This window comes from Suricata suricatta, chromosome 12 (assembly GCF_006229205.1).
Source record: "Suricata suricatta isolate VVHF042 chromosome 12, meerkat_22Aug2017_6uvM2_HiC, whole genome shotgun sequence".
Classification (NCBI taxonomy): Eukaryota; Metazoa; Chordata; class Mammalia; order Carnivora; family Herpestidae; genus Suricata; species Suricata suricatta.
This window is the reverse complement of record NC_043711.1, coordinates 94,450,746-94,477,615: the sequence shown is the minus strand read 5'-3', so window position 1 is coordinate 94,477,615 and position 26,870 is coordinate 94,450,746. Positions and strand designations below refer to the sequence as shown.

At 48.0% G+C, this 26,870-nt stretch overlaps 1 protein-coding gene across 2 annotated transcripts in view; it reads right to left on the bottom strand.

Moving 5' to 3' along the window:
* The window catches only part of ARFGEF2 (ADP ribosylation factor guanine nucleotide exchange factor 2), a 93,519-nt gene extending 66,655 nt beyond the window's left edge, over nt 1–26,864 (bottom strand). For both annotated transcript variants that reach the window (XM_029915954.1, XM_029915955.1), the window contains exons 1-6: nt 26,712–26,864; nt 13,138–13,168; nt 12,445–12,568; nt 5,031–5,177; nt 3,961–4,140; nt 3,467–3,701 (exon numbers count right to left, since the gene is read on the bottom strand). In XM_029915954.1, coding sequence (XP_029771814.1) covers nt 3,467–3,701; nt 3,961–4,140; nt 5,031–5,177; nt 12,445–12,568; nt 13,138–13,168; nt 26,712–26,832 — 838 coding nt within the window. In that variant the 5' untranslated portion in view covers nt 26,833–26,864. The remainder of the gene's footprint in view (nt 1–3,466; nt 3,702–3,960; nt 4,141–5,030; nt 5,178–12,444; nt 12,569–13,137; nt 13,169–26,711) is intronic.
* Nucleotides 26,865–26,870: the final 6 nt, after the last annotated feature.

Here is a 26,870-nt window from a genome sequence, read left to right as displayed (position 1 = left end):
TTATGCTGTCTGTCTGTCTGTCTGTCTGTCTGTCTCTCTCTCTCTCTCTCTCTCTCTCTCTCAAAAATAAATTAAGGGGCGCCTGGGTGGCTCAGTCGGTTAAGTCTCCGGCTTTGGCTCAGGTCAGATCTCACGGTTCATGGGTTCGAGCCCCACGTCAGGCTCTGTGCTGACTGCTAGCTCAGAGCCTGGAGCCTGCTTCCGGTTCTGTGTCTCCTTCTCTCTCTGCCCCTCCCCCTCTCATGCTCTGTCTCTCTCTGTATTAAAAATAAATAAAACATTAAAAAAAATTTTTTTAAATAAAATAAAATAAACAGGTGAATTTATGGCATGGCAATCATATCTCAAGAAAGCTGTTTTTTAAAAAATTGACAAGAGTAGCCAGGCAGTGAGGAGGCACGTAAATGGACAAAGGGCGGAGGTCCCCTAGGGAGACTGCTGGCTGTGCCCCCAAATACACATAAGCTAGCAGATCATAGGTTCAAAAATCCCATTTTGTAACTTTACAAAGAGCAATCTAATGCATGTCTTGGGCAAGCTAATAAGATTTACCAAGTGACTACTGATTGATCAACTTGGGGTGAAAAACTTCTAAGGGGAAAGAGATGCTCAAATCTGCTGGAGGACTGCCTCCATCTACACAGATTTCACTGCAGGAGGCGAGTGACCCCAGGAAGGCCATGGGCAGGGTTCTTGGTGAATTAAATAGGAAAACGTACGTGGAGAGCCCAGACAGCGAGCCTGGTGCCCGACACAGTGACAGGCCAGCGAGGGTGGCTCCAGGCGGTGAGGACTACAGGATGGACCCCACGGAAGAGGAGGCTGTATGACCGCCATCACAGAGGCACTGGAGCCTGGGCCTCGACAGCCTGGACTCCAGCCCGGGGCGCCGCCTCCCCGCACCGGCACCTGCCTCTCACGCTGTCCTTCCTCTTGGGCTTCTCCAGCTGCTCAACCCCTTCTTCTGAAGGCGTGTTCTTTCTTTAGAGCCAGAAGCCACTCACTCTTCTTAAGGGTAACAGACCACTTCCGTTCTGACCACTATCTGCAGGTTTGCTATTGGATTCTTATAGGTGATCTGTCTGACTCCCATATTCCTGGGAGAAGCCTTGCAGGGGACACCAAGTCCTGGCAACAAAACCCACGTACGAACCGTTCTTCGTTACTGCAGAATTTTAAGTTACTGTGTTTCCGCAAAACCATCTTCTAGAAACCAAGTGTTTTCCCCCCATTCATTCAAGAGTGTGCCGTGAGTGCCGGGCACCGTTCCAGTGTGGGGAATGTAGCGGTGAACAGAGTGGCCTAGATCCCAGCCGGGGGTAAGTGGACGTGAATTCTTCAGTGATCTCAGGGAAATGGAGGAGGCTCCTGGGGCAGAAGCGGTGGCGGCTTCAGAGAGGACACTCTGAGGACAGCCGGTTCAAACAGACACCTGAAGAGAAAGGTGGCGGGGCGGGGATAGGAAGCTCAAAGGCGCCAAGAGCAAGCGTGGCACTTTCAAGACAGAAACCCTGCCTGCACGCTGGGCGGTAAGCATGGGGGAAAGCGGTGGAAGAAGGGGCAAGTGGTGGGCAGCAGCGGGTCACACAGGGCCTCAGAAGCCACGGGGCAGGGTGGGCCCCACACACACTCTGAGTGGGACACAATGGGAAATTACCAAAGGGGGGGCTGGATCTAATCCATGCTTTTAAGACCCGGCTTTGGCTGCCACGTAGAAAATGGGCTGTAGTGCAAGCACTTTCCTGCAGCTAAAGAGACTTACATTTGTACCTGCACAGTTACGCTCACTACCTAGCATGTGTTTAAATATTAATACTTATTGATTGACCGCAGCCTGACAGGGTTACGGTAAAAACCTGGTCCTTGCCCTGAGAGCCTAAGAAGGCAAAGACGGTGACAGATAACAGAGGGCGGGCTAGCAGTTTCTGAGCACCTTCCCTGAGACACAGGACAGCAGGACCGAGGCGACTGCACCTCTGTGCTCACCCTGAGGCACGTGCCATTCTCAGCGGGAACTTTCTCTTTTGTCCCTTCCCTGAGTGAAGATACAGGAAACCCTTCCCGTCTGTTACTGTGTACGCCAGGCCTTCTGATAAATAACAGAGGAGCAAACGCTGCTCGGATGTGTGTGCTTTCACAGAACGCACTACCAACAGAAACTGCTATCAACAATGGGACAGAAGAAGAGAGGAGATAAAGTACAAAGATGGGTCAGATATTTTACGCAGACCAAGCCGCCAGAGTGAAGGATGACTGGACAAAAATCACTGGGGAAGGTGCATTCCTGGAAAAAATACGGATTTGAGGACTGGCTCATACACATTGCCCTGGGAAGCAGCAAACATTCCGAAATACGCCTGCAATAATCCAGTCCACCATTTCATGCCTGTTGTTTCATTTACTTGAAGACTATAATCAGGTGTGGTTTATCGCTTTCATTTAAAAAAAAAGCGAACAAAAACCACGCAATGTACTAGGTCACGGAAGGAGAACACAAAGCTATCTGTCCATCCATATGCCCGCCCACTCCTCCACCTTCCTGCTGCTTTCACAGACGTCCAGGAGTAGCCACTAACTAACGGTACGAGGCTGTGGGCACCACGCAGAGATCCCGTGTACAGGTGACGTGACAGATGAGGTCCCCTTGTCCTCCTCTGGGCAGATGAGACAGGCACTGAGTGATCAACTACCCCAACAATTAACTACTGGGAGGTAAACACCCCAAAATGAACTCACTGCACTGAAGCCGACATCAAGAAGCAGTAGCTTGATGCATTCCAGGGACTATTTATTTATCTTTTTAAATTTTTTTTTAAATTTTTTTTCTGTTTTTTATTTATTTTTGAGAGACAGAGAGAGAGAGAGCACGAGCAGAGAAGGGTCAGAGAGAGAGGGAGACACAGATTCTGAAACAGGCTCCAGGCTCTGAGCTGTCAGCACAGAGCCCAATGCGGGGCTCGAACCCACCAACCGTGAGATCATGCCCTGAGTTGAAGTCGGACACTTAACCAACTGAGCCACCCAGGTGCCCCTAATTTATTTTTTAAATGTTTATTTATTTTTGAGAGACAGAGAGACAGAGTGCAAGCAGGAGAGGGTCAAAGATAGATGGGAAACACAGAATCCAAAGCAGCCTCCAGGCTCTGAGCTGTCAACACAGAGCCCAATGCGGGGCTTGAACCCACAAGCTGCAAGATCATGACCTGAGCTGAAGTTGGATGCTTAACCAACTGAGCCCCCAGGCGCCCCATCCAGGGACTATTTACAGAAAACCACACAGCTGACATCAGACATCATGCCTCCTCGCTGGCTGTGTTCACGAGAAAAGCAACAGGGAAGGGCAAGGCCCAGAAACAGACAAGCTGCTGGCAGAGGCTTCCTGCGGACATTATCAGACTCTTCCCCCGCCCCTCGTACACGAGATGGGTTCCGCTCACAGCGGTAAGGGACAGTGCCCAGGACGTACCTGCCAGCGACGGGCCTCGTTCTCCGGGGACGTCGCCGTTCTCTGAGCTCTCTTTCCCAGGACCACTCGGGGCATGTTCACCGTTAGTTAAATCTGTCTTTTCAGGAGTCGTTGGTTTGCTTTGTGCCTGGCTCTGCTTCAAATGACTGAACTTTGGGGACACAGTTGCAGCTTGGATCACAGGGGACTGGGGTTTTGACTGGACAGGTTTTTCTAATTCTCTGGCCTCCTGCAACTGAAAGGCAACAAAAAAAAAAGATTCCATCTAAATGGTTCCAGCACTGGGGCACCTGGCTGGCTCAAGTGGCGAGGCGTGCGACTCTTGAGCTCAGGATTGGGAGTTCAAGCCCCACATTGGGTGCAGAGATTACTTAAAGATAATATCTTAAAAAAAAAAAAAAAGGTCATTTTGAGAAGGATCAGAAAATAAGCCAGCCTGTTGCTTAAAACCGGAAGATGTCCTGCCCCCCGCGGCTGGTGACGGTTGCACTCACCACCTGGTTTTCCATGCGGGTGAAAATGACGTTCAGCATCTGAGTAAGGGTGGCCTTGGCAGTGGTTTGATTGATGAGATTTTTGCTGGCCAAATAGATATTGTAACATGTCCTAACTGTCTGCAGGACGGTGCCCTCATGAATTTCAATGTGCGGGGATGTCACCGCCGTCAGAAGAGCCTAAAAGAAAAATCCACAACGGTACCTTCACAAACACGCACCTGCCTCGCATCCTCTCACAGCCAAACTTTTATACTGGATTTGGCTTTGTTTTGGTTTGGTTTCATACATTTTAAGATGGCTCTGCAAACTAAAACTCCCCATTGCTTTGTTTAAAGATAATTATTAACTCTATAAACCCAAATTACGTGACGTTACTTAAGTGGTGTTGAAGGCAGCTTTCAACTTGTTTACTTTTTTTAAAAGCCAAATATACAGACCATTCTCTCAGGAGGGAAATGTGCTCTGACTCGACCTCACCTGTATTAATCACAAAATATGCAGGTTTTGAGAGGCGGTCAGTGTCCGAGTTCCCACGGAGGCATCCCGTACAAAACTAATACAGTTAGGACTTAAGGTCTGGAATGCTGGCTACACCCATCCTGATCCTGCTCTCCCAACAAGCAGATGGAACACTCCTGGCAGCAGAAATGGTATGGGGGGCAGGGGTTGGAATGGAACAGGGAAATGGAAGGGGGAGTGGGGTAGAGGACGAGGGGCAAACTGGTGTTAAGATTATCAACAAGGACCCACTGAGAACTGGCAGACTGGGAACCCAGAATTTCAAGGAGGAAGACCAGGAGATTTCAAGCCGATCCAATTGACAAGCAATTTACATTGTTATTAGCGGAACTGTTTACTCTGAAAACACACCTGGTTCCACTCTTCTTGTCTCAGCCTGGGCTAATAAATTCTGACACTTAACAAAATATCTAAGTGATGCTTACAGTCTTCGGTTCCAGCTCAGTACCACCTGAGACAGCTAACACATGGTGAATTAGAAATCCAAATTCCCAAAGGAGACTGGCTTTCTTATTTAAAATCCAGATCAGGAGAACAGACAGAAATACCTTAATTATTTGTAACTGAACCCCTTCATCGGTCTGAGGACCCTGAAAACAGTTGCAAACAGTTTCAACAATCCTGTCGATAAGCCGCTTCCCGGGGGCTCCGCTGTCGGGGGCGTTGCCGGTGATGTGTCCATACGCGATGAGTTTCTGGATGCAGAAAGGACAGACAGGAAAAGTTTCTTCCTGACCAGGACTGAGGCTGCCTGTGGCAGCAAAAGACGTGCTTAACTTCTGGTCCCCGCAGGTCCCTCTGCTCCCCAGCGGCACAGCGGGGACAGCCATCAGCCTGTCTCCTACGCAGGGGAGCCTCAGGGCAGTGCGACGTGTTGAGAGAAACAGGCAAGGTGCACAACAATCGCCAGGACACAACCACTCGAGTGAAGGACTGAGGGACTAAAATCTATACAGAACAGAGACGGGAAGTCATCAGCGGGAAAGGGGCAGTGATTGCTCATGAGCCTGGCGTTCCTTCCTGAAGTGATAAAGACGGTCCAGAATTTGATTGTGGCGATGGCTGCACACCTCTGTCGATGTAAAAAATTCACTGAACTGCACACTTTCAATAGGTAACCTGTGTGCATGTAAAGCTTATCATGAGCTGTTAAAAATCCATATGTATACATTTTTCTTTTTAAAAGGAAAGATACATAGGAAACAAGTGATCATGTGTCTTGCTTGAGGGGAAACTCAATTCTGCACCTGTATCATCAGACGTGTGTCAACACCAAAGCCGAAGAGATGAGGGGTCACTTGGGCCATGCCCTCTTGATCAGGCGACAGACTGGGTTGGACTGAGGCTGCCTTTCTTTTTCTTTTTTTAATGTTTGTTTGTTTTTTTTTTTTTGAGAGAGACAGAGAGACAGCACAAGCAGGGGACGGTCAGAGATGGGGAGATACAAAATCGGAAGCAGGCTCCAGGCTCCGAGCTGTCAGCACAGAGCCCAATGCGGGGCTTGACCTCATGAACCGTGAGATCATGACCTGAGCTGAAGCTGGACGCTTAACTGACTGGGCCACCCAGGTGCCACTGAGAGGCTGCCTTTCAAAGGCCTGTGCCACCTCACCCATGACCTGGATTTCACCACAATCTGAAAGCTGGAAAGGAACCCAAAGGTCAGGGGCAGGATGATTTCCAAGCCTGCCTGAAACTCATAATCACCTGAGGGAGCCCATTACACGTACAGATTCCTGAACCTCAACTCGGACCTGCTGAACTCTAACTTCTGGGGTAGAGCCTGGTAATCGGTGTTCTTCTCCCCACCGTCCAGGTTATTCGGATGACTGACCAGATAAGAGAATCACTCATCTGACACAGCCTCTCTAGGATGTGACTCCTAAGGCATTCTCTGCTTTCACTGACTTAAAGACTCTAAAAATGCTGTTCTGTTGTTTAACCTTTTCAGCTCCTGATCTGTCATATCCTTGCCTCTACGCACACAAAATGGCACAAGGTCCTGAGATTCTCTACGCTGCTGCCACCCCAGTGCTAGGATGCCCTGCTGCTCTGCAGAGGCCAGGCTCCATTCCTCACGAGCTTCCCCCATCGCCGACTGTGCCAGCAGCGCCATTCAGGAAGCGGAAACAAACAAGAGAGCGGCTGGGAGAACATGACGCCGCCAGATCGCAGGACTGACTAAGCCGGAGAGGCCGGCATGGCCTCTGCTCATCAGTCCAGCCCCAGAGGTCACCACACAGGGGCAGGGGGTGGGGGCAGGAATGGGGAAGGTGCGGGGGGTGGGGGTGCTCATATCTGTTTCTGAAAGACAGCTCAGCCCTGCCCCCCACCCCCCGCCGCAGGCTTGCAGGGAGGGCAGCACTGGCTGCTGCCTGCTTATGCCTCGCTCCTCATGGGTGCATAAGCCCATCTGGAGCGCTGCGTTGTAAGTGGGGTGGTTATGAACTCCCCAAACGTGAGCGTTAACAAGTACACAGAACCCCACACTGATACTGCATAGCAAGGGCAGAGGGGATATGTGATTCAATTAGGAGAAAGGACTAGAAGTCGTCTCTCTCCTCTACAAACTCCTGAGAGGACACATTTCCCTTCAAAGTTTAAAGCAATGCTTTACTCCCTTGTCTGTGCAGTGACACAGGGCCAGAGGAAAGAGTTCCTGCGACCTTCCAGTCCTGCCTTCTCACTCCTCGTGCCAGATACTGCTCTGGGCACTGGGGGTACAACAGGGAGTAAGATGGTCCTACTCCTCACGGAGTGTGTATTCTCGAGGGCAGGGGCAGACCAAAGCCAAAAGTCCTGGCTGGACCCCCGGGGCCCTGTCTGATTTGTAGGTATCTTAAAAAGAGCAGGTTGCAGTGATCATGCTTAAGACTATCTCATTCTTGGAAAATACAAACTGCACGTGTGTGTTTGCATGCATGTGTGCATTTTTGTGCACGTACAGAGAAAAGGCCTGGAAACATGTCCGAGGCCCAGCAGCACGAGCCTGCCTGGCAAGCCCACTTGAGGAAAGTGCTTTGCCTGGTGAGTGTGCTGGAAAGTTACTGGCAGGTTTAAGCAAAGGATTAACATGATGTGATGGATTTCTAAAGGCTCCCCCTAGCCCCTGTGAGGAGAACAGGCTGGAGGGCAACAGGTGAGATGCAGGGGACCAGTGAGGAGGCTACCGAAGCTGTCCAGGAGGGAGATGCTGGTGGCGTGGGCTCTGGGAGGGTGACAGAGATGGATGGCAGAAATTCCTGCTTTACTCCTTGTCAGTGCAATGAGATGGGAAGAGGGAAGAGGGCAGCCTTTGGGCAGCTGGCTCACTGACCCTTGTGTCTAAGGAAGCTGCCTGCACAGGGATATTCACTGTCACCCTCTGTCCATGCCCCTCAGTAGAGCGAGAGATGAATAAAATGGTGGTATAATACATCACACATCTGCATGTAACAATACAGCCAGGTCTTAAAAACACTGTCGAATGCAAAAAACTGCCAAACACCTGAAACTAATGCTATAGGTCAACTGTACTTTAATACTAAACATTTTAAAAAATTATTCTGAAGAAAAGTATTCAATACATAATGATAAAGAGGAGTGAAGACACGGAAGAGACTGTGGGAGAAACATGGCTGATCTGTGTTTGACAAACATTGAGTAGCGGTATTTGGGCCCGGTCATCACCTATGGAGGCAGATGACACCGCTGTCACTCTGTGTCGGAGGATCCCGGACCCTGGAAAGGTTAAAGAATTTGTCTTGCTAAGATGTGAAGTCGGCATAGAAATGCTAACTTATCTGTGAGCCAAATCTGTGCTCTCAGCCTTGCCTTATCTGGCTTCTTTATGGACAAAAAGTTGTATTAGGTTGGGATCATATGACGCTACTGATATTTGAGTTTTTCAGTCCATGAGAATGACAACTTCATGTGGTTCAACCTAAAACAATATTAAAACGAGAAAGAAATGCCACGTGTCCAACTAACATTCTAAAGATGCAAATAAATTAGAGAAATTTGTCAAATTCATAAAATAAAAAACTACTACTCACAGGCAAGAAAAAAACCATGTAGAAGAGAGGGAAAAATGTATACGACCTACATAGGCAACTGGGTTTGGGGCTAGCAGTCCAAGGGACATCAGTCTTATCTGTCTCTTTTTTAAAGTGTTTATTTATTTTTGAGAGAGACAGAGTGCAAGAGAGGGAGGGTCAGAGAGAGGGAGACACAGAACCCAAAGCAGGCTCCAGGCTCCGAGCTGTCAGCACAGAGCCTGATGTGGAGCTCAAACTCACAAACCTTGAGATCATGACCTAGGCCGAAGTTGGACGCTTAACTGAGTGCCCCTGGCCTTACCTTTAAAGTTCTTTAAAAAATGTTTAAAAGAGAATGTAATCAATATACAACTTTGATAATTATGAATGGATTTTATTTTTAATTTTTAAATGTTTATTTAGTTTTGAGAGAGAGAGAGAGAAACAGAATATGGGGGGAGGGGCAGAGAGAGAGAGAGAGAGAGAGAGAGAGAGAGAGAGAGAATTGGAAGCAGGCTCCAGGCTCTGAGCTGTCAGCACAGAGCCTGATGCAGGGCTCGAACTCATGAATCGTGGGTTCATGACCTGAGCCAAAGTCAGGTGCTTAACTGACTGAGCCCCCCGGACGCCCCTAAGAAGGATGCCTTCAAACGCCCAGAGCAGAATGTAGATATGTCTGCGGCTGTCTTCAATTCTGCCAAACCAATCTTTACCCCTGGACACTGGCCATTTCCAAGAGGGAAGTTAACTCTCCCACACTGGGAAAAGCCAGTCAAACAGGCTTTGCAAGGGCAACCTCCAAGAGGAAATGAATTTCATTCAGTTTTCCAGGGAGTACTGGGTCACTTTCTAATGTCATAAAAAGGACAACACATTTTGCATTTTGTATACTAACCAAAGAAATTCAAGTGTACCTATGAAATCACAGAGAACTTCAATTCTTAAAACAAAACAAACAAACAAAAACCAGAAGAGGCAACCTTGTGTCATCGGCTTACAACTCAAGTCAGGACAGAAGGCTGAAGGAGAGCATGATGTCGGTGTTCCCGGTCTAGAGTTCTACAAACAGACTTATTTCCAGGAAAATATAGAACATACAATATAAACAGTATATTTTTAATCAGAGAGGCCAAAACCACAGGGTAATAGTTAGGAGTGGTGGTCAGCAACCTTCTTCTGTAAAGAACCAAATGTTTAGGCTTTGCAAGCCATCTGGTCTGTTCCAACAACTCAACGCGGCTGTGGCAGTGGGAAAGCAGCCAGAGGTAACACATTAACCCCTGGCACAGCTATCGCTGGGGACCGAATGTCTGTGTCCCCCGTTCCTAGGTTGAAGCCTCATCCCCGATGAGACTCAGGAGGAGAGCCTCTGGGGGTGATTAGGTTTAGGTGAGATCATGAAGGCGGGGTCCTATAAGAAGAGAAAGGGATCTAATGTGCTCTTGCTGCCATGTGGGATCTTGGCTGTCTACACATCAGGAGGAGGTCTCTTACCAGGAACTGAATCGGCTGGCCATTGATCTTGCACGGCCCAGCCTCCAGAACTGAGGGAAGTAAATGCCTCTTCCATAAGCCACCAAGTCTGTGGTGCTCTGTTAGGACAGCCTGTTAGATTCAGGCAGCTGTGCTCCAGTAAAGTATCATTTACAAAGGCAGGCAGCAGGCCGGATTTGGCTTACAGCTGTAGCTTAGGACCCCTGCTTAAGAATTCAGACAGGGGAGGGGGAGTCCTAGATGCCCACTCAATTCCACCACTTCCTGGGCAGGGGAGCTCAATAGGGTGGTCACTTTATTATTTAAGCTTCCGTTTCCTCCGTTCTGAAATGAGGATGAGCGTTAAGTCAGCAGAGGGGTGCCAGGAAGATCAGACACGATGCTGCAGACATGGTGGACAGAGTGCCTGGCCCAAGGCCCGGCACGGTCTGAGGACTCAACACCCGTTAGGTACCGCTCTTTGTATGTCGGTAACGTTAACTCTCCGCACCTGCTTCAGAACTAAACCACAACATGAGAAGGAAACAACTAAAGTTAAACTTATGCCAAATTTACTCAGAAGATTTCACGGCCACAAATATTTTGGGATAGAAGCAGGACTTGGAACTGCCATTTAAGAATGCTTGGCTCACAGTATGCTTCACATAGGACAATCTGTACAGAATTATGTTGAATGAGAAAATGGCTTTTCCTTTGGAAGAACTGCTTCCATGAAGAAACTGTCACCAACTTTCAGGCACAGACATATCAAAGACGTGAGATTAATAGAGTAAATATTAGACCACAGATGCCAAAAACGTGGCATGCCACTGCTACTTGGCAGTCCGTGCCTCAGCAGGCAGAACCAATCCATCACAGTCCTTTCTCAAGAAACCTGGATGAAGCTGCAGAGAGCTCTTCAACATGGCTTCTGAGCAATTATAGAACCTGTTCACTATACCTTCTAGAAAGGACTGGTAAACTGTGGACCTCTGAATATAATCTTTTAACTTATCAAGCTTTTTTCATTGATGCAGGTTGCTTGCCGGGGTTAAGAATCAAAGTGAGGTAACCACAAACCTCAAGAGTAGATCTTAAGAAAAAATACAAGAATGCTGGACCAGGAGGAATTAAGAAACCCAAGTTGTAGTCCTGTTTCTGACTCTCATACCTATGTATTGTTGACCAAGTCACGTTAACTTCCCTACTCCTCCTTCTTCATCAATCAAAGGTAATTTATAACAAGGTCACTGTGAATCTAATACAGTCGGTCCTCACTGGTCCCAGATCCTGTATCTGCAAGTATACCCACTCACTAAAAGTTACTTGTAAACCCCAAATCAATCCTTGTGACACTTTCATAGTCATATGTGGGGGCGCCTGGGTGGCTCAGTCGGTTAAGCCTCCGACCTCGGCTCAGGTCAGATCTCGCGTTCGTGGGTTCGAGCCCCGCATCAGGCTCTGTGCTGACAGCCAGCTCAGAGCCTGGAGCCTGCTTCCGGTTCTGTGTCTCCCTCTCTCTCTGCCCCTCCCCCTCTCATGCTCTGTAATAAATAAAACATTCAAAAAACGTGTAGTCATTTGTGGGCACATGCAAAGCAGGGAGAAAACGGCATCACCGGGGCACACGTTCCCAGCCGAACTCAAACAGGGAGGCACTGGCTTCTCGTTTCAGCTCTTGGCCTTTAAGCCGTGTCTCCTCTGCGGCCCATCTCATGCCTTGTTCTTTGCATTTCTGTTCATTCTGTTGTGTTTTTTTCTGCCATGTAAAATGGCCCCTAAACACTCTGCTGAAATGTTGTCTGTCATTCCTAAGAGCAAGAATGCAATGATGGGCCTTATGGAGAAATACGCGTGTGAGCTCAGCTTTGTTCAGGCACGTGTGATAGTGCTTCGACCATGAGGTCGATGTTAATAAATCAGTAACATATGTTAAATAAGGTGTCTTCAAACAGAAACAAAGAACAAACTTATGTACTGATTTATGTATTAATCAGTTGATGAGCATGCTGAGGCCAGAGGCTCACGAGAACCCTACTCTGTATTTCCTGTGGGAACAAGGGTCCAGTATTTGCTTATTCGGGATTCGCAGGGACTTTACGGAACATTACCACAAATGACAAATATTGCTTTTGTCTATTTCCCTACTTGACATCATGAATTTTAACGCCATCAAGAAAAGAGGTGGCATAAAAATGCCGCATGTGCCCATGTATACCAACTATTCCAACGAATCCTAAAGGTTTCGGTTAGAAAAGCACATGTAAGAGAGTACAACAAAACATTTCTAGGGAAACACATTCTTCTCTTAGTTGAGGAGCCCAGATCTCTTACCCTTCCCTCCCTCGTGAGACCTCCATACAGAGTACACTGGACTGCTCGCCTCCGCACCGCCTCAGAGGCTCAGTCCCTGGGAAAGGACCCCTAAAGGCTTGGAGAGCCCCCCTGACACCAGCGAGTTTAGACCCGGTACCTGCAAGCAGTCGAGGGATGTGCTGACCACCCGGGGGGACTTGGACTGGCAAGCGAGCTCAAACGGAAGGAAATACTTGTCGGCTTCGATGAAGTTTGCCTTCGGTGGTGCGGCAGCGCCAAGCCTAGGGAAGAAGCAGGAGAGGCTGGAGACAGGAAATGAAAAGAAAGTTTGCTTTTCTACACCTCACTCTAACCTGACCCATGTGACATTTGACTGAAAGTGGCTGCAAACTGCATCTGCAGGCCCAGCCAATTAAAAAACTGAAACACATGCATTAGGACAAAAGAACAAAGTGCCACATGCAGAGAGCAAGGTGTCTGACTGATAAGCCACGTCGACAGTGTCCGGGAATCCTGGCATCGGCTACGTCGGGGCCGCATTCTGAAACAGGACCATGAAGACAAGGGGCCGCCACGTCGGGGCAAGCCGTCCTCCTGCCTGAGGAAGGCAAGGGCTCTGCCTCGTCTGTCGAGAAAAGGTACGGAAGCACTAACTTGATCTTCTTTACCCTTTCCTGCAAATGTGCAGTCACTGACGGTAACCTGTTGCCCTGGCATCTGTGCCCGGCACTGTGCTAGGAGAGTGTGCGCTGCCCATGAGATAAGAAATGAGAAAACGCACCCAGAGAGGGGCTCTCGTGGCCACTACCTACTCCCATAATACCGTATTTCAGCCAGGAGAAGAGCTTACCTCTGCTTTTCTATTTCTGCTTTAATTTCATCTGGTGGGGAAAAAAAGAAGGGCATGTTAAGAGAATGCAATAATTATACAAAAGAAAACTTTACTGAAAGATTTGGAAAATATTAAGAGTGTTTATGAGAGTTTTAAGAACGAAATGCTGATATGAAGTAACACAAAGTGGTTACAATAATAACAGCTAACACGTACACAGCGGCTATGTGGTGCGAGGCACTGCTCTAAGTATACACTTTTAGCTTACTTAATCCTCAAAACAATCCTATGAGGAGGGGCAGACTATCTCTGTCTTATCTACAGCGGGCCTTCTCAACCACGTCACCACCGACATCTGGGGGCTGGCCAGCACACGGCACAACGCTGGCGGCATCCCTGGCTTCTACCAGGGGGATGCCAGTAGCAGCTCTCTGTGGTCTGCAAAACAGAAATGTCTCCAGACGTGGCCAACTGTACCCTGGGGCAAAACTGCCCCAGTTGAGAATGATGGATTTAGGGGAGAAACCAAGGCACAGAAAGGTTAGGAAACTTGCCCCCTGTGACGTATCAGGAACTGGGGAACCAGAATTTGAATCCAAGCATTCTAGCCCACAGCCCAATGTTCTAGCTGCTTCCCTATTGTGCAAAATGCATGGTAAGGATAGCTACCAGGATATGGTGGTAATACTGTAACATTTCAACTGTGCAAAAATATGTATAGGAGATTGGCAACAAACAACAAAAAGCTGTCTTAGGAGAATGACTATTTTTTCTTTTTTTTCACATTTTCTGTAAGCAGACATACTTTGTTATTTTTACAGAGGAGTTTTTTTTTTTACTTGTGACAAACACACCATAAAACTTACCATCTTAACCATTCTTAAGTATACAGTCCAATATATTCAGTATGCTCATACTGTTATGCTAAGGTACATAAAATTTTTTATGAATTAATAACATGTCTTTACCGTGGAGGTTGTAACAACTACACAGTTAGGGTTTCAGAAATAAAGTGTCATTATTCACAAATCGCAATCTCAGATAGTCTTATTTCCAGGAGAACACGGTTTTGTGCCCTTGAAGCAACAGAACACCCCATCTAAATTCGGAGAGAATTCTCCCCCATTCTCTTGGTCAAATGTATGCCTGCATGTTAGGCTTCACAGGCATGACATTATCATCAAGCCAGGCCACTGAAGTCAGTCTGCGTCTACTAAGGTCATCTCCAAGAGCAGCGTTCTCCATACAATCTGGAGAGAACCAGCGGGCTGGATACGGCATTGGTTACCCCAGCAACACAGTTCTGGAAATTACAAACCTCCTTTTCTTGGACAACCCTCATACTAGACTGAACTAGGAAGTGAAAACCAGACAACCAGAGTCACTAGAGGTGGCAATTTCTAGCCTTTAAGCCAATCTTCCAATGTCTTCTTACTGTTCTCATTAGATAACGGGCGAGAAACACCCAGATGACCAACATCAAGCGTTTTGCTCATGGATGTAAGGGCTGTGACACACAGAGTCTGTTCCAGAAAGCTCTGTGGCATGGTTCCTTCCCTTCTGGGACAAGAATCCACTAAGGAAGTGGCTGTGGCTTCCTCCAGTGGAGGCCCCCAGGCTGTGGGAGTGGCTCAGGAGAGCCATCGAGCCCGGGACATGGTAGCTAAGCTTTCAGCTGGCAGAAATCTGTATCCATAACACCAAGGCTTTGCTTGGTGCTTGGTGTCACGTGTGACATGCCAGAGGCGCACTGCTGCCCAAATGCAATGCATGGTCTCCTTTTCAACACGGCTACCTTGTTAGAGTTTAGATGTTAAATATATCTGAAGCAGTCAGGCCTTCACTAGAGTCCAAGCTGGCCTCTGAGCTCCAAGACAATTTGTTTCGAAGCGTCACTGATGCCAGCTCACTAATGGATGAAGCAATCACCAGGAATGCAACTTAGTCACTGAGGCATCATGGGTAATAAAATCAAGTGCAGAGGTTACACACTCAAAGACCTATGGCGGCCAGGCAGCGAACATCAAGGAGAGGCATGGGTGTGTGTAACACGTTAGGGGAAGGGAGAACCCCCCCCACTCTGCACACAACAGAGCCTCAGTCCCAGCGGAGCCCAGGAGTGCCAGCTGTTCTGATCTTTCCAGAGGTCAAAACCTGGATTTTAAGTGAAAGTTTGACTGTAAGCCAAAGCAACCTCAATTATTTTTAAAATTATTATGCTCACATGAAACTAGTTTGCAGGCTTCCCTGATGCTAGCCCACTAGTTTACAACCTTAGCTTTATCGATTAGGAAAAAAAATCGAAGAAACTGTACTTCACTGGCTGAAAAGTTAACTGCTGGGGACAAAAGTGGCCTCGAAGGACTATGGCCAGCACTATGAAGACAAAACCCCCGTTTTACAGCAGCTAAAATGCTTCTCAACCAAAAGGCAACTAAGGAGCAAGAGGACCAGGGATCAAGGCCCAACTCCACTACATTTTACAGATGAAAAACAAGACTCAGAGAAGTTACAGGCTAGTAAGTGGTAGAGCTGGAACTTGAATCCAGAAAATTAAGGCCCTGGTTCATAACCTTCTGGGTACCCTGACTCCCAAATAAGCACCCAGAATCTCCCGGCAAACTACAAATGCAGACTATAAATGTCGGTTGTGCTCTCACTCATACAGGCTGTGATTACTGCAACCACAGTTCGAAGCCCCAGTGTTGGGAGCGCTCGGTGAGCCCCATCCGGCCTCAGGGAGGCTGTGCAGAACCTCGGCTCTGGACTCTCCCAATCTCCCTTCCTGGCCTCCTGCGGCAGGGCCACCATGAGGGCGCGTCCTGGTTTCCAAAAGAACTGAACACGGGCCAGAGTGACCTGCAGCAGTGAGGGAAGAGCACAGCCTACACAGTGATCAGTCCGCTGCTGCCGACGGCTACTGCCAAAGGCCAAGACACTGAGGCCACAAATCATACATTTGCAGGTTTTCTTCAGTTTCTTACTTTATACTTACACGTATTCCCCCAAGAGTTAGGAATTGTTGCACTCTCTACCCCATTCTTAAGGAAGGAAAATTTTGAAAAATCCTCTTCATTGGGCACAGCAGGAGTCGATGATGGGAAGCCCCTGGTGGGGTGGGGGGGGGGGGGCAGCCTGAGCTGACCTACCTTTGTTTTGACAGGTCAACCTGGCGGCTGTTTTGAGTATGAAGAGGAGGGTGGCCAGGACAGAAGCAGGGTTACTGTCAGGAACCCAGGCAAGCAGTAATGGGGGCATGTACCAGGATGGAGTCCTGTGGGAAGGTGACGTATCAGAACCACATGAAAGCGCCATTTCTGTATGCAGGAAATGGCCACATGTAGTATTTCATATGGCCTGACCTAAAAGTTGGCTTCTGGCTATATTTGGATACTATGGTATATTTTTCCCATTAAAAAGAGGCAGAAAAAGAAACAGAGACAAGGTGTGTGGCAGGGGGCCTCACAGATAGCTTGACACAGCCCGGTGTGGTGGAGACAGGAAACACGTTTGAGATTCAGGAAGAAGCAGGTTCAAGGCCTGGCATGAACATCTGCAGGCTGAATGATGCCAGCTGGGCTATTAAGCCTCGCTGACTCCTGAGTGCCAACTCTAAGAAACGAGCATGACGAAGAGCAGCCCCCTGCGCTCCACAGACTGCACCCTACTTCTCTCGACCAGGCCATGAGAGAGGTCTGTCAGATCAATGGCTAAGGCAGGGTCTGGTCTACAGCAGGTGGTCAACCAAGTGACAGTTCTCTTGCTCTTTTCTTAAAAGAGGAGTCGAAATAGAGTAAGACCTCTAGCACTATCGGTGGAGCCCAGCAGCGGCCAGGGAAAAAGGAAAATGAGGGGCAGGTACCAATGCCCAGGAAGCCAAAAGCACTCTTATCCCATAACTGTTACACAGGTGAGGAATCCGGGCACACCGCTGAAGTCACCTGCCCACCATCACAGCCACCAAGTGCCACTGCGTCATACCCAGACTGTCTGCTCCAGAGTCAATACTCCAGAAGCCCTCAGTGATGAGACGGAGGAGGAGGCCGGGTGAAGGAAGAGAGCATACAGTAGGGCACACCTGCTCTGCTTTATTGCTCCACATCTTAACAGGCATTGCCTTCCCAACAGCCAACTGGGCAATTAGCAGTCATAAAGGAGCAGGCTGGAGAGGAGGGACACCTGAGTGGGGCGGGGCAGCTTCCCCTGAAAAGCCACACTATCTTCCTAGGAAATCCTTCCTGGGCATGGCTGCCATCTACCCACCTCTGGGGTCAGATCCCTCCCCCCATTCATGAGTGACTCTGGCACCAGCCTCTACTCCACTCCCGAGTTGAGTCCAAAAACGACCCTCATCAACTTCAACAGTCCCATCACTGGTCAACTCACCCAGAGACCCCCAACGTCTCTGCAAACCTTCAACCCTCCCCACACATCTAACCTGCCACACGCCCCTGCCTCCTATGCAAACCAAAGCTACCTTCAATTCCTAAAACTTCCCCCTCTCCCCCGTCAAGCCAGCCTGGTGAGGCTGGTCACACTCTGAGTCTTGTCCCTCTAGGGAGCGCTGGTACTTCCAGCTCCTTCCGGACCCATGCCCTCCATCTCCTTTCCTTCCAGCCGACCTACTCAACTGCTCCCAGCAGGGCCTTTCTTTGGCCTGTCAGATCTTGACAAGGCCAACACGTTACTTCAGTTCCCAGGATGGGTCCCATTAGCAGGACTGTTACCAGAATGGTAGGTGATCAATGACCGTGACTCTCTCTGACCTTTAGTCTTTAACGTCTGGCAAAATCCCAAGCTTAGATTATAGTACCATCTCCTCTGACCTGTCTCCACCTAACAACCAGACCTCTGACAATGGGGCAGGCTGGAGGGGCCAGAGACCCGTGACTGCCAACCATAAATGGAACCTGAAATAATGCCAGCTGAGCCCGTCTCCTCTAACCTCCCCAAACCGCTGCTCCTTTCTCTGCTCTTCTCAAACCCTCCACGTCCCTCCTAACCAACCATCAGTCCTCCTCTTTACTCACCACCCACGGGGTGGCCTCCTAGTTCAAACAAAGATCAGAAGGCACCACAAGGAGACTTCCTCAGCTTCCGGTTAGAGAACCCAACTGGTTCTGTACCCAGAATTCCACTCTCTCCTGCCGGAAGACAGGGTCCAGTCCCTCCACCTCTGCGGTCGCCCATCCCTACCTGCCTCTGGGGAACGTCATGCTCTCCATTTCACCTAAAATCTGACCGCTTCTCACGGTGCTGGGCCACCACCACTGCCATCTGCGCTGCTCCAGCTCCTACCCTTTCCTCCTACCTCACATCCTTCTCCGCACAGCTCACAGCGGCCACAGGGATTCCCTTAAAATGTAAACGAGATTACATTTGCTCAAAACAGATTATCCATAACTCTTATGATGTAAATCAGATTACATCTGCTCCTTTGCTCAAAACTTTCCACTGGCTTCACATCTCACACTGAGTAAAATCCAAAATCTTGACCTTGGCCTCCAAGCCTCTGTAAGATCTGGCCCCCTGCCATCCCTCTGATCTCACCCCCTCCCCCCCGACCCCCGCCTGCTGGAAACATGTTCCAGTTTGAGGGACTTTGTAACGGCTATTCCTGTTGCCAGGAAGCCCCTCCCTCCCCCAGACATGCGCAGGGCTCACTCCCTCACCTCCTTCAGTTCCCTGTTCCCATGTCACCTTCCCTCACCACCCAAAACCGCCACCTCTGCCCCTCCTTGTCATTCTCTGTCTCCTCACCTGCTTCACTTTTCCACTTTACCCCGGTTTATTTTTCTAATCTCTCTTCACAGTACTCACTGCCCTTGACATATTATTTATCAGTTCATTTGTTATCTATCTTCCCCAGGAGAGTATGAACTATGGTAACAGAGACTTTTGTCTGTTCTGGTCACTGCTGAATTCCCAGCACCTGGAGTTCCTGGGAAGAGAGGCGGCACTAGATATTTGTTGAATGAATAAACTGTCCTTTCTCTTTCCTGCATTATTTAACCTCTCACTCAGCTGGCTCCTTCCCAAGTTTAAACCTTTAAACAAAGAAAAGATAAGACAAAAAAACCTTCTGTGATCCACACCTCCCTCCTCCCCTTCACACCAGAGCCAAATTTGGCGAAAGAGCTGTCCACGCTCACTGCTTCTTTCCTCACCTCCTTTCCACACGCCCCGGCCTACTCCAGTCTGGCTTCACCTTCACCGACCACCGTACCACCAAAGGAGGTCCAATCAAGGTCACCAGTGCCCCGAATGTTTCTCAGTCTGATGGACATTTTCCCATTCTCCATCAACCTGACCTCCCTGCCGCACTTGACCTTGCCAACGTCACCCTCCCTGAAATGTTCTCTGCTCTGTCTTCAGAGGCACACATTCTCATCCACCCTCTGCTTCTTGCCCCGACTGCGCTCTAGGGCCTCTGCAGCTGCTTCCTCTGCCCAGCCAGGCAGGGGCTCCTGAGGCCCGGGTGGACCCTCGGGCTCTTCCTCTGTACACGCTCTCCCAAGGCCACCTCATCCTCACTGACACCTTCAGCTGCCACCCAGGCTCGCCTGACTCCTGAATCACGACCTCCAGCCCAGGCCTCTCACAAACATCAGGCTCGTCCGTCCAACCACCCGCTGCCTACTCCACCTGCCCAACTGGATGCTCAAAGGCAGGTGAGCCTCCACACATCAAGTCCCTGCCCAGATCACCCCCTGCACCCACACCCCTGCCAGGGAACGGCCCGCCATCCCGCCAGGCGGGTGAGTCACAAACTTAACAGCCTGTCTTACCAATTCGTTTCCTTATCCAAGGTTCTCATCCGATCCAGACAGGTTCTGTCAGCCTCACCTTCACACACTCGCCTTGCTGGGCTTCTGTCCTCACCACTCCGAGGCCAGGCACCGACATCTCACCCGGGGGACGGGAACTGGCTCCTCACTGTCCCTGGGCAATCCCTCTGGTCCTCTCTATGTGCTCTGAACACAGCAGCCAGAGTGATCCTTCCAAAGCACTAACCTGGTCACCACGCCCCCTTCTCCCGAGCTTACTCCTTATCAGCGTTGTCTCACTTCTTCCGTTCTGAAAATCAAACTCCTCACCATGAAAACCTTGGGCTCCTGCATGGTGGGGCCCTGGCCACCCTCCTACCTTATTCTCAAACACTCTCCCCTTTCATTTATCATGCTCCAACCACACAGTGGCCTCTTTCAGTTTTTTTTTATTAAAAAACCATGTTTTTTTCTATTGTGAGATAATTGTGGATTCACTTTTTAGCTTCCTTAACAGTTGTACTCCCCCCGCCACAGGGCCCTTGTACATGCTGTTCCCACATCCTGCCAAAATGCCTGTCACCCCAACCTATTTTTTTAAAGCTTTTATTTTTAAGTACTCTCCACACCAACATGTGGCTTGAACTCACACTCCCGGAATCAAGAGTCACTCTACTGAATGAGCCAGCCAGAAGCTCTGCCCACCTACTTAATTCTTATTTATAATTCAAATCTCAAGACTTTCTCAAGGAAATCTTCCCTCTCCCCTTTCGTTCACTCCCCTGCAGAACCAGGTTTCTCTCCTTCATAGGACTTTTTAGGTTAACTTGTTTTTTACGTTGATCCAGAGGATGTGATCATCGCACTAATCTACTTCTTCCCCATTAACTGCAAACTCCATGAGAACAGGGTCCTTGTTTGTTTCCCTTGCATCATGACACCAAATGTGACACCCAAATAAATATCTTCTCAGTGAATGTCACCCTTGTTTAGTCAACAGACAAAAGGACCATATACAGAACAAATATGCCCTAACCACTCCCTGGAACGGAGGAAAAATTTAAGAATTTAGCAGCACAAGAAGGCTGTTCTCCCCACACATCTATAAAAACGTAACAAAATACCTTTAATTAAAAAAAGTAAAAGACTTATTTACAACCAGGACAGTAGACTGAAAGAAGCTCCTTTAGGAAGACTCCGGGAATTGAAAACCGTCAAGGTTTTCTAAGACAACCTTGCTGGAAAGAAAGTGAAGTATTTTCCTGGCAGGCCCCTTAAGCCTGGTGAAACTGGTGAGGACTAAATACGGTTCTGAGCTATTTATATAGGAAACTCCATGTACTTGCTGATTAAGTACACGTTTTCACAAGTCTGCTCTTTTCCATAAAGAATAGTCTTACTGTTTTCCCAGCACTGCTTACAGAGTCTCCCCAGAGATTTCCAAGTCCAGGACGGAGCTCTAAATTCATCCAACAGCTTGCTTCACCGGCATCGAAATGTCAGAGACTAGAAAAACGTCCATAGACCTACTAATACGGGAGGCAGAGAAGAGCAAGCCTTCAGTTTCTTCTCCTTTAAATATGGCTAATCCCAGTGCCTCTAAATTTTAGCAGGCCATCTGTTGGCGCCACGTGTGTCACTGACTCCACTACATTGGTTCACTTATCCTTCACAATAATCCTGGGACAAAGGTATTATCACCTTGAGCATTTCAGGAAACTGAAGCTCAAAGAAGCTAAATTACCAGCTCAGCATCTCAGAACTAACCAAGAGGCAAAGTTTCCAACTCAGCTTTCAGTGAATTTTCTGCTGATCCAATAAGCAAACAGTTTTCAATAATCAAAATCCAACTTTTAGATGCTGCTTCTAGGCAGATGGCCCCTTCCTGAAGAATCATCATAAAGGTTTTCAACAAAAAGTCACCAGTCAGGGTCCTGGGTCCTGGTATTTCTCAAAACATTAATCTGTGCATGTAAACAAAACGTCTCAACAAAACACCAGAATTTGCCAAAATTAAAGTCTTCATTTTGTATTTCAACAGAAAGCCTTACTTTATTTGCTATGACAACTTAGGGATGGTTTTTATATTTTTCAAATTCTGCACTTCAGTTCTTCCTACTGGTGAGAACAGTTATTTTCAACACATCAAAAATTAGAATAACCACAACATCATATGGAGGACAAAAGCAATTCACTGTTTATCATATGGACACGAAAATGCTGACCTTTTCTTGCACAGTAACATACAACTAAGATCTCTGAGCTTACTCCCCTAACTGGCTTCTCCCCAAGGACATTTAAGCCCATTCAAGTCTCTTCTATTTTAAAAAAATAAAAAGAAAACCCCGGCCGGGATCCACGTCTCCGGCCCCCCCTTCACACCGCGGCCCAACTCTGGAACACAGTTGTCTGTGCCCACTAATTCCTCACCTCCCACTCAGGCTTCGACCATTCCATTCTGGTTTTCTCCTTCGCTGCGCCACCGAGACAGCTCGGGCTAAGACCGCCGATGGCCTGCGTGCCTCTCAATCCCGTGTACGGAGCAGAGTGGCAATTTTAAAACTGGATTTTATGATTTGTATGTCAGGACGGGGCACGTGTTATATCTGTTTCCCGCCTGTTTGTGCAGATGTGGGCAAGAGGTTCTCTGGGCCTCAGTTTCCCTTTGCCTGCTGTACCCAAAGATGGACACCGATTGATCACATGTGACACCCCAGAACTAATCGAAGGCAGTTTACTGGTGACAAAGAGAGAGGTCATAAATCAGAAAGCTTAATAACCCCACTGAAGCTTACGGGCCATCGGCTCTTTACCCTCATTTCTTTCTTCCCATTACTTCCTAAATTAAAGTAAACCGAAGACAGATGCAGCAAAAAGTTGTGTGTGTGGGGGGGGGGGGGACGCTGTCATCTTTGTGACTACAGGCTTTCAAATATATTCCCAAGTTCAATGATCTCTCTACTTACCGAATGCTTTCACTTAATGAAACTTCAGAACTGTACTGCAGTGCAATTATCGTTTAAAGACTCCATTGAGTATTTTACATACAATAACTTTCCTACAGAGAAGCGGCACGGCAGGGCAGGACTGGTGCGGATCCTGGGCTCCGGGGCCAGCCTGCAGTGTTCCACTCTGGCTCCAGTGCTTCCCGCTTGAGGGACGCTGGCCAATGTCTCTGGGCCCCACTGAGGATAATAACAGTAGGAACTAAACTGCAGCAAAGCCCATGGCATGGTGCCTGGAACACAGAAACGCTCAGTACCTGGTAGATATCACTAGTTATTACAGAACACGTGATTTTAAAAAGTCACTCAATTGCGCGATAATGACGCGTCAGTGGAGCTTCCTCGGAGTAATAAATGCTCCGCTCTGGCGAGGCAAGCCGCTAACGGGAGAGGCAGTGCCCGTGGGGGGGCAGGGCGCAGATGAAACTTCTCTGCACCTTCTGTGCCATTTCGCTGTGAACCTGAAACTGCTCTAAAAAAGAGTCTATTTAAAAAAAGAAATCACTTATTTCATACAAAAACCATATAGATATGCTGGCTATTCTTTTTATATTTTCTTGATAATGACTAAGAATGACACCAAGTAATTACTCAGCCCTTACTTGGCACTCTGCGTGGATTAAGTTACGAAATAAGATAATGCACCTCTTATCATATATAGATGAGAAGAGTATTGTTAGAACTCAGCTAACGTTTTCTAGATTTGCAAACAGATTTTTCCATACTCCATTTAAAACGCCCAGCTTATCTTGTCAAGTCTCCAAACTAGAATTTATAACTCAGTAATATAATTTAAAGAGAGATCATGGCAGAAAATGGCCCCTTAAGACAGTTATGAAAGGGGGGTTTAAGGATGTATGTGTGCGCCCCAACAAGATGGTGGAGGGTTCACGATTATGAAAACACATCAGAGCTTTGTTAACAAGGTAAAACGCACCAATACCCTTGGGGTGATGAATACTCTTTCAGGCTATTTTGATACCCCAGATAAAGGTTGGAAGGACACAATCCCCTAATTGGGCAGTCCACACCTACCTCTGCATTTGGCATTTAGTGCAGATAAGTCACTGAGATTTCTCCAAACCTGTTCCATCCTGATCATTGTCGCTTTTACAAGGGACAACCCCTGTCCTCACTGAGCTTTAGCCAGTTAACACTCCGATAAACACAGCCTCCTAGTTGTGTAATTACATTCTTATTTATGACATCGACAAACCAAATAGAGCAATAAGTCATTCCTGAACGAGGAACCAATGCAGGTTAAGTACATGAAGCTAGAGCCCTTGGGGGGGGGGGGGTCTGCAGTCTGTCACAGCTTAAATTAATAATCAAAAACAAGAGCTAGCCTTTACAGAGCACCTACCATGTGCCAAGTTCTTTGCACATTATCAACAAACTTCATCTTTACAATAACCCAATGAGGAAGGCATAATACCCGTCTAAGATCACAAAGATAGGAAGCGGAAGGCAAACGACTTGAACCCAGGCAATCTTAAGCCCAGAGAACACACTCCTAACCTCCCTACGGTGCAGGCCCTGCAGCCCTGATCCCCTCCCCCGAGACACTACAACAGACGGAAGCCTATCACGGCTGCTTCCTGTAAGCGCTCTCCACCATCTAAGTACTTCAACTTTGGGTGGTCATTTACGGTTCCTCTTATCAAAATTAATGATAATCTACACGCAGTAATCTCTAAAACGCCAGGCACGTTACAAAACTTCTTATGCACAAGCTCATACACAGGCTTGTTTCTGGGCACAGCTGCTGAAGATGCATCAGTCGCCATGTACTTTGCTATAGGTTTTCTATTGTTTATAAATAAAAGCAGTCGTTTCTATTTAGCAGCAAGGACACAATTACTCTCTTTTTAAAAATGGCCAGTTTGACTCAACACTGTGCATAGGTTTCCTTATAAATAGTTCCTATTACCCAACTTGACAATGATGAGCCACCATATCCATTTGTTTGCTATTCATTTAACCTATGGTCAAATGACTTCTAATAGAAGTTACTTCTTACAATTTACTACTAAAACATTGAACGTGCATTCCACAACTTCTGCATAAAGATATGATCCAGAAACAGCTAAAAAGTTCTCGATGTTATGACCCCTTATGACCCATAATACAATTTTATAAGTTGGCTGCAAAACTGTGATAAACAATTTGGTGAAAAGTCTGTGTTGTCTTCTGAAAGACGAATAAAAACTTTCCTGCCAAATAGCTCATTTTAAATTTCTGCAACAATACTCTTAAAGTAATATTGAGAGAATACACTCCAGGCAGATTTCAAAATGGAGTTCTAAGTATTAGGCTTTTGCCTAACAAACTGCTTTGGGGTGCTTATCCCGCATTCCTGATAAAACAATATCCAACAGTTAGCCTTGGTCTTCTGAATAGAAAAGCTTTACAAATCTAAACCTCGGTAAATTCCTCCAATTGATCCTGGATTTCACAGGACTAACATCTGTTTCCGGATTATCTAAGCAACTACAAGCTCTCAATCAATAGTTCCTGACCCTTGAGGGAGTCTCAGACCCTTCTGAGAATCGGATAAAACCATGAACCTTCTCCCCAAGAAGTGCAAAGTTCACAAGCCCGTTCCTAGGCCCGAAGAGAAGAGTATCAGTTCTGTACCTTACACCAAACATAGCGAGAAAAGTGATGGCAACTACAAACTCTCCAACAGAAAATCAAGCTTTCCATTTACTCAATTGGTTAGGAAAAAACAGGTCTTTTTAAAAGGCAAAAGAGGAACCTTTTAAAACCAAAGGCACTGGGGTGTTGAATGAGCTTGAAGCTGGGCTCTGGTCAAATGTATTGATCCTCAACACCCAGAACCCTTCTCCTTAAACTTCACATGGTGGACACTTCTTGCCTTTCAGTACTCAGCTCAAATGTCACCTTCTCAGAAAGGATTACTTTCTTAACACCCTATCAAAAGCAGTCCACGGGCCCTGTTTATCATAGCTTGCCCTTTTACTTCCACAAAAGCATTTATCAGTATTCAAAAATGTCTCCATAGTTTTGGTTTCCCCTTTTAAAGTATAAGCCCCAGAAGGGCACATATCTTGTCTGTCTTGTAGTGCCCATCACAGCGCCTAGTAGACAGTGGGCATTTGATAAATATTTCAATGATTAAAAGACAGGATGTTGATGCTGCGATCAACTACCAAGGTTTTAACTAGCTTTGAGTTAGAGCCCTGTTCCTCATTCCATAATGTGGGTCCATCCAATCAGCACCTACTATGCGTCAGACAGTGCCGGTCCAGGGGATCCAGCAGTGAATGAAACAGACGAGTCTTTCTGCCCTCAAAGAACCTCTATTTCAGTGTATTGCCCGCCAACGAGCAGATCACTTGCACCTACCTAAGAGGTGTGGGATATGATGGAGTTATGGGAGATCCCCAAATGAAAGGAAAACATTCCCCAACCCTCAGGGGTTTTGCTAAGCCAACTGAGTAGAGCACTTGCTCTGCTCACATGGGGGAACCCTAACCAGCAGAACGCAGGTGAAGAGAAAACTTGGGGCAAGGACTACTGCTCCTGAGGGTGGTGAGGGGAGGAACCAGGAAACAGGACGGCAAGGCGTCGTGGCAAGAGCCCTGGGCTGGGAGGCTGGGGAGCGCTGGCTGTCACTAACTTGCTAGGTGACCTTGGGCCAGTCTCGAGCTACCAGGACATCAGTTTCCCCGGGGTATAATGAAGGAGTCGGGAGGGTGGGATTCGAGGTCGGGAGAGGTGGAGACCAGGAGGCCGGGCGGGGTAACGGCCGGCGTGGGGAGGCCGGCGCGGGGCCGGGCCGGGGCGGCTCACCCACCGAGCGCCACCTGGCAGGCCCTGCGCAGCTGGGAGTGCTGGGGCCGCTTCACCTCCTTGTCGGCTAGGATCTTCTCCAGGGCCCGGGACACGAACATGCTCTTGGTCTGGCTCTCCTGCATGGCCCCGGCCCGGCGGGGGCTGGCAGCCCCGCGGGCGG